Source organism: Aegilops tauschii, chromosome 2 (genome assembly GCF_002575655.3).
Source record: "Aegilops tauschii subsp. strangulata cultivar AL8/78 chromosome 2, Aet v6.0, whole genome shotgun sequence".
In the NCBI taxonomy this organism is placed as follows: Eukaryota; Viridiplantae; Streptophyta; class Magnoliopsida; order Poales; family Poaceae; genus Aegilops; species Aegilops tauschii.
This window is the reverse complement of record NC_053036.3, coordinates 424,526,341-424,536,648: the sequence shown is the minus strand read 5'-3', so window position 1 is coordinate 424,536,648 and position 10,308 is coordinate 424,526,341. Positions and strand designations below refer to the sequence as shown.

The window sequence follows — 10,308 nt, the reverse complement described above, 5'->3', positions numbered from 1 at the left end:
ATAAGGTAGAAAGCATGCCTTAAGCTTCTCCAGATGCTTATTATCCATAGAGGAGAGAAGTCACATGTCTTCAAGAGGGGAAAGACATCTTAGTATGTGTTATGATGGTTTTGCCTTGATTTTCTATTCCCTATCTTCTCCCATTATCAAATATCAGATTCAGGGGGAGAAAGGCACTTAAAGGAAGAAAATCTTTGGAATTCATTGAATATCTTTATCCCTTGGGGACATGTCAATATCCAAACAAAGTACTAAGTACTCACTCACTACATGTCATCCCAATCTTGGTACTTTTGTGGTTTTCTAAATTTGCTTTGTTTAGTAGGTGCTCTTGTGTTATCTAACCCTGTTTTCTCAAGTTCACCACCTCCAAAGCCAGCTCTAGACCATAAGGTAAGTATATGCATCACATCCATGTGCATGATGATTTCTTGTTGTTGTACATGTTGTTTGCAAGAAGGACTCATGAACATGGAGGTACATTTCCTATATTTAACATCATTTGCTCTGATGCATATAACCACGATACATGTAACTCATTGCTTGCTCTGACATGCTTATGCATTCACATACTCTTATAATCTATCTTCACATGATTGCATACATGTAGGGGGAGCATATGCATGTTACATGTCTTTCCAAAGCTTTACTTGTTATTCTTCATATCTTTATCTAAACCTTTGATGTATGTTGTCATCAATTACCAAAAAGGGGAGATTGAAAGCACAAGTGCTTCCTGGCTGATTTTGGTAATTAATATCAACATATCTCTTGTTGGACTAATATTTTTATCTAGTATATTTTAGAAAGTTCAACAAAGGCGTGGCATGGACAAGAGGATGTGGAACCCCTTCAAGATGCTAAGGACAGAAGATTGGCAAAAGCTCAAGATTCTTCATTTCTACTTTTAGTGATCCAAGATCACGTTGAGTCCATAGGAAAAGCTAGTACTATTAAAAGGGGATGAGGTGTTGCTTAATGGTCTACTTGCTCAAAGTGCTTAGTGATATGCTCCAAAGCCCTCAACCACTTTTTCATTTCCATATTTTTCCTAAACCTAAAATCAAACTCGACCCCACCGATTTGACCTATCCGGTGCCACCGAGTTCATTTGACATAGCCACTGCTAGAAACCCTAATCAGTTTGGTCTCACCGATGGGATCTCGGTCTCACCAAGATGGGCTTGCAAACTCTCTGTTGCATGTTGCAATCATTTTGGTCCCACCGAGATATGCAATCAGTCCCACCGAGTTTGCTTGACCAACTCTCTGTTTGCTTATTACCAAAATCGGTCTCACCGAGTTTGTGTAATCGGTCAAACCGAGTTTAGGTTTTACCCTAACACTAGTATATCGGTCCCACCGAGTTGGTCATATCGGTCCCACCAAAAAGCCTAACGTTCACATTTTGAACCGGGTCGGTCTCGCCGAGTTTCACTATTTGGTCCCACCGAGTTTGGCAAATTGTGTGTAACGGTTAGATTTTGTGTAGAGGCTATAAATACCCCTCCACCCCCTTCTCCATTTGAGAGAGAGCTATCAGAACGTGCCTACACTTCCACTACTCATTTTTTGAGAGAGAAGCACTTACTCATGTGTTGAGACCAAGACATTCCAATCCAACCACAAGAATCTTGATCTCTAGCCTTCCCCAAGTTGCTTTCCACTCAAATCATCTTTCTACCATATCCAAATCTATGAGAGAGAGTTGAGTGTTGGGGAGACTATCATTTGAAGCACAAGATCAAGGAGTTCATCATCAACACACCATCTATTATCTTTTGGAGAGTGGTGTCTCCTAGATTGGTTAGGTGTCACTTGGGAGACTCCGTCAAGATTGTGGAGTTGAACCAAGAAGTTTGTAAGGGCAAGGAGATCGCCTACTTCGTGGAGATCTACCCGAGTGAGGCAAGTCCTTTGTGGGCGACGGCCATGGTGGGATAGACAAGGTGCTTCTTCGTGGACCCTTCGTGGGTGGAGCCCTCCATGGACTCGCACAACCGTTACCCTTCGTGGGTTGAAGTCTCCATCAACGTGGATGTACGATAGCACCACCTATCGGAACCACGCCAAAAATCTCCGTGTCTCCAATTACGTTTGCACACTCCAATCCCATCCCTTTACTTTCTTGCAACTTGCATGCTTTATTTTCCGCTGCTCATATACTCTTGACATGCTTGCTTGTTGTGAATGTTTAAACTTGTGCTAAAACTCCACCTTAACTTGAAAAAATTAAAAACTTCTACTTTTCTTTGTTGAGGGTCTAATCACCCCCCTCTAGACACCTCTTCCCGATCCTTTCACTATTGGTCCTCCTCGTCGCCGTAGGAGATGACGATCTCTGCCCGCGTCGAGTCGCCGCCAGCCGGTGAGGACAGACGGTCCCGGAGTTTGAGGGCGGCGTCACGATCCGCCAGATCCCACCCTGGAACCACCTGCCGGCACCGACGCCCAGGACTTGCCCATCGCCGGAGATGTGGATGGAGATGGGCGGGGATGGGAGGAGGAGGATGCGATGTGGACGACGCCGGAGCGCGGCTTAAATAGCCGCGGCCAGGCCATGCGAAGGGCCGGTCAGCCGGTTCAATGCGGCGTAGCGGCTGGAGTTGGTTCCTTGGGAACCTGCGTCTGCATTGAAGTGGCGGTTGTCGAGAGGTCGTGTCGGTCAGCGCCGCCCTCCCTCCCTCCGGTCACATCGCGGCATCAATGCCGGCCTCCGTGTGCTCTGTGCTGGCATGAATGCGACGCGGTAAGCGGCGCGTGCATCGGAAGGAAAGCCTGGGAGGGGGCGGGTGACGTGTTTTTGATTGATCAAAACAGTCAGAATCGATCATAAGATCGGTCCGGACTTTCGTAAACCTCTCCACGTGAAAGAAATCATGTTCGAACCGTGTTGAATGATTTTCATGAGCCGGACGGTTGCGGATAAGGATCGGCGTTGGAGATGTGCTAAAAGATTTTAGGAGAATTTGAGCAGACAAATCCTAGGGGCAGAGTGAGGTCTCCTCCTACACGGGTTGTAGTGTAGCCCGCTCGTCCCCACACCGCGGCGGTGCCCAGAGCACGCACGCTCTGTCCCCGCCCCTCTCGTTCTCGCCCCTCGGTGGAAGTGGAATGCAGCTCAACGCTCGTACGCCCGGCACTCTGCTCTGCTCCCCCGTCCTATTCCCTTGTCTCGCTCACCGTTCATCAAACGACGCACCGCGCGGCCCAGGCCTCAACGACAGCATGCTTGCTTGACAGGAGGAGGACCAAATTTCCAATTTCCACACCATCGTGGAGAGGATCCTAGGTGTGCTATACGGAACGCAATCGGGGTCGCCGCCCGTGTGTTTATCTGTAATCAAGGGCGGGGCAGGTGGCGCCCCGTGAGCAGGGCGAGTTAAAAGCCCATTTACTCCACTTAGCCAGGCGACGGTGGTGGTACGTGTCAAAGGCCATTGGGCAAGTGCAGACCATTTACGCCCTTGCCAGGAGCCAACCTGGCCACCACCCATCACTTCCACTTCCACAGCGCAAGCCTGTAAAGTGTTTAAACCCTTGGCCCCCGCTCTATTTAACCATCACACAGGCTGACTCCGGCACTGCATCGCCGCCCAACCCAAAGACACCACACAGCTCAAGAAAGCTCTTCAGACTCCAGAGGAAGGAGCCATGGCGCTCGGCAAGCTTGCCGTGGCCGCGCTGGTGGCGGCCCTCCTCCTGCTCAGCACCATCAAGGTGAGTTAAGGGGACCTTCTGTCTAACTACTCAATGCGACAGTGCATGATAGTACGTATGATACTCCAACTCACAATGCTGATTTTCTCCTCTGGGTGACCGATAGGCTGCCGACTCTCCTGCTCCGGCTGCCGCTCCGCTCGGGCCTCCTCCCCACAACATCGTAGACCCCTCTAAAGGTATCAAATCTGCCCTATGATAGATAGGAGTATTTCAGATGAGAGGAAATGCGCCCATTCATTCCATGGCGTGTGAATGTGTGATGTATGCAGACTGCGGGTGGGCGTGCAACCTGCGGTGCAGCGCCAACTCGCGGCCGAAGCTGTGCAGCCGGGCGTGCCTCAAGTGCTGCAGCGTGTGCCGCTGCGTGCCGGCGGGCACGGCCGGCAACAAGGAGACCTGCGGCAAGTGCTACACCGACTGGACCACGCACGGCAACAAGACCAAGTGCCCCTGAGCCCTGACTGCCTCCTCATGTCTTCGCCTCGCGCGCCTAAATATCTTAGTAGAGTAGCTGAGCTTTGCTCATGGTTGTCGTTAGCGTTACCGGTGACCTTCGTGATTTCGTCTTGGTGTGGAAGGAACGGTGTTGACTAGCTGTAGCTGGTGGACCTGGTGTGTGTTCTTGTGTAAAAAGTAAGTATGTATTGTCCCGTAGGTGGGCATATTTCTCTTGTAATAAAGCCCATCCGGAGGTTTATGTGGTGAATGCATGGTTCTCTTGCTAGCCGTATACGTCAGCTTTGTTTGAGATGAAAGTTGGCGCCTCGTGCGCCTCCCTCGTCCCTCGTTCAAAAAAAAAGGAGAGTTCTTATCCATCGCAGTCCATGCCATGCCATGAACCATCTGCTCTGTCTGCCACTCTTTACTCCGTCTGTCGCATGCGCTGTCGTGTTGCAAGGGCCGCATATATGCTTCACTTCTTGGTTGTGCATGCAAGCGGGCATCGGTACTGCCTCGAGCTAAAAGACGCGTACTACCATAGAGAAGATATGGTATGTGATCATAGCACGCACGGGTGCATGGTACCGCGTACGTGACAGTAACACCACCAACCTCCACCGAGTTGTGTCCCCAGGGGGCCGGAGCTGAGGCCAAGATTGCGCATACTCTTTTTTTTCCTTTTTTGCAAGATTGCGCATACTATGTACTATTAAAGAAAAGAAAAGAAGACATTGTAGCCATGGGACTGAGCTGAGGTGGTTCTTTTTCTTGAAACAAGGCAAAAGGCATCGCCATTTTTATTGAATAAGAAGAAGATTTTTAGAGTCTAGGCCATCGGCCAAATTACAAGCCTCACCCTCGCGGCATAATATTACACAAATATTTCGCCCAGACGAGGCACCACAAAGAAGCTTCCTCTTTAATTCGAGCAACAAGAACACCCACACGAGTTGCATTGTTACGGAATACACATGCATTTCTCTTTTTCCATATTTCCTACGAAATCAGTAGCATCAGAGAAACCATTGCCCTTCGGGGCCGAGACATCCCCGAAGCATTGACACTCCACTGCTCCCTGACGAAAGCCAATCCTCTCCAATCCGCCGGATGTACATCGTTCAAATCAAACCAAGACTTAATCATTCCCCACACACGGATGGTGTAGCGACATTGAAAAAGAAGGTGTGTCGCCAACTACGGGGGTCTGCTAGCCAAGAGGGCAAACGTTGCAATTTGGCCATCCTCTCCGCTGAAGCTTGCCAGCCGCCCAAACTCTATTGTTGATGACCAACCAAGCAAAAAATTGCATTCGGGAGAGCCCGGTTCTTCGACACTAATAGGGCATGTTCGAGTCCACAAGTCCAATAAATTGAGCACTATAAGCCGCCGCCGCCGAATATTGGCCATCATTGGTGAGCTTCCAAGTAATTGAATCGACCTCCTCAGGGTTGAGGTTGACGAGCCCCAAAGGTTGACGAACTCGGATATATGGCCCACGGTGAGATTTCCACCAATATCCACATTGGAAACCCAGAAATTATTTTGCAAGGCCTTCTTCATGGAGCAGATTTTTCTTGTACAAAGGTCAAAGATCTTCAGCGCAATATCTTTAGGTCTCATGCCATCCAGCCAGGCAAAGTTCCAAAACGAGGCTTAGAGACCATCTCCAACGACAACCTTGGTGGCAGCGGCGAAAATATCATTGTCTTTATCCCCACAAGGGTTCCCAAGGTTGACCCAAGGCTTGGCCGGATCCGTCCAAGCAGCCCACAACCAATGGAGGTGAATGGCAGCAACAAAATTTTCCAAATTGATCTGGCATTTTCCACCCGTGACCCTGTCGCAACCCGCCCAAAGGTATGCACGCTGAATGGAGTCGATCTTCTTCATGACCTCAGCAGGGAGGTTTAGTGCTGTCATTGAAAAGGTTCATTGGTTTTGAAAAAAAAAACATCAATTTGAAAACAAGATCCTTTGATTTGAAATTTTTCATTGATTTAAAAAAAAGTTCTTTGAATTTGAAAAATGTTCATTGTATTTGAAAAAAGTTCATCGGTTTTGAAAAAAATCATAAACTAAAAAATCGCGCATTTAAGAAAAAGGAAAAGGAGTAGAAAAAAGAAAAAGAACAAAATGAACTGACAAACAAATAAAAGAAAAACCGAAGAAACAGTGCACAAGAGGGTTAGTGGCCTGGTGGTTGTCACGCATCCTTTTGAACAATCGGTTGCGAGTTCTATCCCGTGCCTAGCACCTATTTTTGAAAAATTAACAGAACAGGCAGGCGAAGAAGAAAAAGAACAAAATAGGCACGAGCACAACTAACGCGCCTCTAGGAATCGCCTATCCGACTCCACGAGGTGCACAGCCACCATGTACCTAGGGTAGTAGCTGGTGCAAGCCCAAATACTACCGGTTTTGTTTTTCTTTTCTATGTTATTCTGCTAGGTTTTCTAGCCGCTTTGTGTTCAGTTTTTTTCTTCGTTCTTTCTTATTATTTCTTATTTTTATTTCTATTGTCTCCTTTTTTGATTTATTGTTTTCGAACAAGTTTCAAATTCGTTTTTTTTCAAATGCATGAACTTTTATGTTGTGATTTATTTTCTCACATTCCCATTTGCTTCTAAAATTTGTGAACTTTGAACTTCATATCTGCGAATGTTTTCCAAAATCAAGATTTTTTCTCAAATTTGAGCACTTTTTCCATTTTTCCTTTTAATAAAGATTTTGATGTTGCAGCTTTTTAAAAAGAAAATGGGAATGTGAGAAAGCAAATCACAACATAAAAGTTCATACATTTGAATTAACAGAACAGGCAGGCGAAGAAGAAAAAGAACAAAACAGGCACGAGCCCAACTAACGCGCCTCTAGGAATCGCCTATCTGACTCCGCACACCCACCATGTACCTAGGGGTAGTAGCTGGTGCAGGCCCATATACTTCCGGTTTTGTTTTTCTTTTCTATGTTATTCTTCTAGGTTTTCTATCCGTTTTGTGTTAAGTTTTTTCTTCGTTCTTTCTTCTTATTTATTATTTTTATTTTCTCTATTGTCTCCTTTTTCGATTTATTGTTGAACAAGTTTCAAATTCGTTGTTTTTTTTCAAATGCATGAACTCTTATGTTGTGATTTGTTTTCTCACATTCCCATTTTCTTTTCAAATTTGTGAACTTTTTCACAAATTTGTGAACTTCATATCCGCGAATGTTTTCAATAATCAAGAATTTTTCTCAAATTTGAGCACCTTTTCCATTTTTCCTTTTTATAAAGATTTTGATGTTGCAGCTTTTTTTAAAAGACAATGGGAATGTGAGAAAACAAATCACAAAAAAAAAGTTCATACATTTGAATTAACGGAACAGGCAGGCGAATAAGAAAAAGAACAAAACAGGCACGAGTCCAACTAACGCACCTCTAGGAATCGCCTATCTGACTCCACGAGGCGCACATCCACCGTGTACCTAGGGGTAGTAACTGGTGCAATCCATTTACTTCTGGTTTTGTTTTTCTTTTCTATGTTTTTCTGCTAGGTTTTCTAGTCGTTTTGTGTTCAGTTTTTTCTTCGTTCTTCGTTCTTTCTTCTTATTTATTATTTTTATTTTCTCCTTTTTCGTTTTTATTGTTTTTGAACAAGTTTAAAATTCGTTGGTTTTTTTTCACATGCATGAACTTTTATGTTGTGATTTGTTTTCTCACATTCCCATTGTCTTTTCAAATTTGTGAACTTTTCAAAGTTCATGAACTTTTTCGCAAATTTGTGAACTTCTTATCCGTGAATGTTTTCCAAATCAAGATTTTTTCTCAAATTTTTGCACCTTTTCCATTTTACTCTATAATAAAGTTTTTGATGTTGCGGTTTTTTCTAAAAAGAATTGTGAACCTTTACAAATTTACCTTTATTAAATTTTATGATTATTTTTCAAAAGTCATTTGTTAGACAGTGAACTGGTCAACCAACCAACCAGCGAGATGGGAACAAGTGAGGTGCGAAAAGGAGCGACAGCTTCGTGTTTGCTGGGACACGCCGCCACGCATTGCGTGCAGGCACCAAGAGTGCTAACTAGCGTAAGAGCGCTGAATAGCTGTTCTCTTCGACGCTTGTCAAGCAAAGCACCATCATCTGTCCCTGTGCACAGCTATTAGGCCAGCCCAACTAAGACTTCCTAAATGAACCCCATCCAATTTTGGGAAAGTTATGAAACCAATTTTTTTTGCCATTATACTTTTATTTTTTTATTTATTCGTATTTTTTGTTCACTTTGTTTTTATTTATTCGAAATTTGGGAACATTTATTTAATTTGGAAACATTTCTATAACCCTTGAAAAACTATTGAAAATTTAGAAAATTTTCTAAATTCAGGAAAATTTTAAAATTGCTAACATTTTTTAATCAATGTTTATTTTTCTAAAATTCGATTTTTTTGAAAAATATCCTTTTTCAATTGTTGATATTTATGAATTAGTGAGTTTTTAATCGTTTTTTTGGAAATTCGTGAACATTGTTTGAGTGCACAATATATTTTGAATCCTTGAACAAGTTGTGAAATTTGGAATAATTTTTAGATTGTAAGCATTTTTGGAAATTCATGAATATTATTTTGAATTGGAAAATATTTTTTAAATTCATTTTTATAATCGTGAACATGTTTTGAAATTCCTAAACATTCTGCAAACATTTTTTGAAATCTGCATTGAATTTTTAAAATACATGAATATTTCTTAAATTTTGGAATATTCTTGGAGTCCCAATTTTTTTCGAATTTATGAACATTTAAAAAATGTGAATTGTTTTTAAGTTAAAATAGCAGGAAAAAAAAAACAATGTCCCCGCACTGGACCTGGCCTAAGTGCACGGGGAATACGTGTTTGCTAGCTTTCCAGCGCCCTACGCGGTCACTAGGAGGTCATCCGGTGCCTACCGAAATCCTAAAAGAAGATTGCGTTAACAACAAGAAATTGTAATCTTCAAAGATGTTATGTGTTGACTGAGTTCAGCGCACGTAATCAGAATTCAACACTCCCTTCGACTGTTTAGGTTCAAACAACTAACGAGAAGTAGCTCCCGTATTTTCTATGTCTTAGATTTGTCTAGATACATCTAGACAAATCTAAGATAAGATTTTTGAGACCGAAGGAGTATTTAATTGTAAGCTTATCGGTAATTTCTCCATCTAAACTAGGGTCCTTTGCTCGTTGCTCCATTTATATGGAACAAATTATGTTTAGTTCTCATCTTTCTCGATACAGTTAGTGGTAGCTGGTAGGATTAGACGGTTGAGGAAAGTATATACATACAGCGCATAAAGACTTTTGTAGTGTACTACCTCCTTCCGAAAGTATAAGGCGCGCGCTAACTTTTTTGGTCTTCTTGGCTATAATTTTCATTATTGTATCTACAAAATTATTGTGAAGACATATGAAGTAGAATTGTTTTGCAAGCCAAATACGATGATACTCCCTTCATTCCTAAATATATGTTTTTGTAGAGATTTCACTATGGACTACATACGGAGCAAAATGAGTGAATCTACACTCTAAAATGCATCTATATACATTCTAAAATTCATAGTGAAATCTCTACAAAGACTTGTATTTAGGAATGGAGGGAGTACTAATGATACATGTTCAATCCATGTATTTTGATATATATTAGTTGTCAAAGTAGTGCATCAAAGACCGTGCAAACTCAAACGCGCCTTGTATATTGAGGAGGGAGTACCTCTAATGTCTTATCGATAGTGTTAATATATTAAGATTTTAACATTATAGAAGCACCCTTGAAAAAATAAATAAATACAAGAAAGTCCCTATGGAGTCCATTATCTTTAGCCTCCGTAACGTGTGGATGGCGCGTTGTCGCCGTCGTTGCTCACTACCGGAGCGTGCCAAACCTTGATTGTGGTAGATGAAAAGTCATCAGCACTTCATTCCTGTCGGATCGGCATCCCAAAAATCAGGGCCAGAGTCGAGATTGGACCAGACCTCGGGCTGGTTCGATGTACTTTAGCTATAGGATAATGTTTTGTGCTACCAAAAGCCTACACCCGAATGGCCGGCATGCCCGAGGTTTGTCTCCCCCTGCTCAAAAGCCTTCGCTAGAATCGATGAACATCACTGAGGGATTCAAGTACTTCTCACAGATCCA

General features: G+C 43.2%; 1 protein-coding gene across 1 annotated transcript; it reads left to right on the top strand.

Moving 5' to 3' along the window:
* The first annotated feature begins 3,418 nt into the window (after nucleotides 1-3,418).
* On the top strand, nucleotides 3,419-4,429 carry LOC109749968 (snakin-2). The gene is made up of 3 exons (XM_020308903.3): nucleotides 3,419-3,720; nucleotides 3,827-3,899; nucleotides 3,993-4,429. The coding sequence occupies exons 1-3, from the start codon at nucleotides 3,655-3,657 to the stop codon at nucleotides 4,175-4,177; spliced, it is 324 nt and encodes a 107-aa protein (XP_020164492.1). The 5' UTR covers nucleotides 3,419-3,654; the 3' UTR covers nucleotides 4,178-4,429.
* The last annotated feature ends 5,879 nt before the right edge of the window (nucleotides 4,430-10,308 follow it).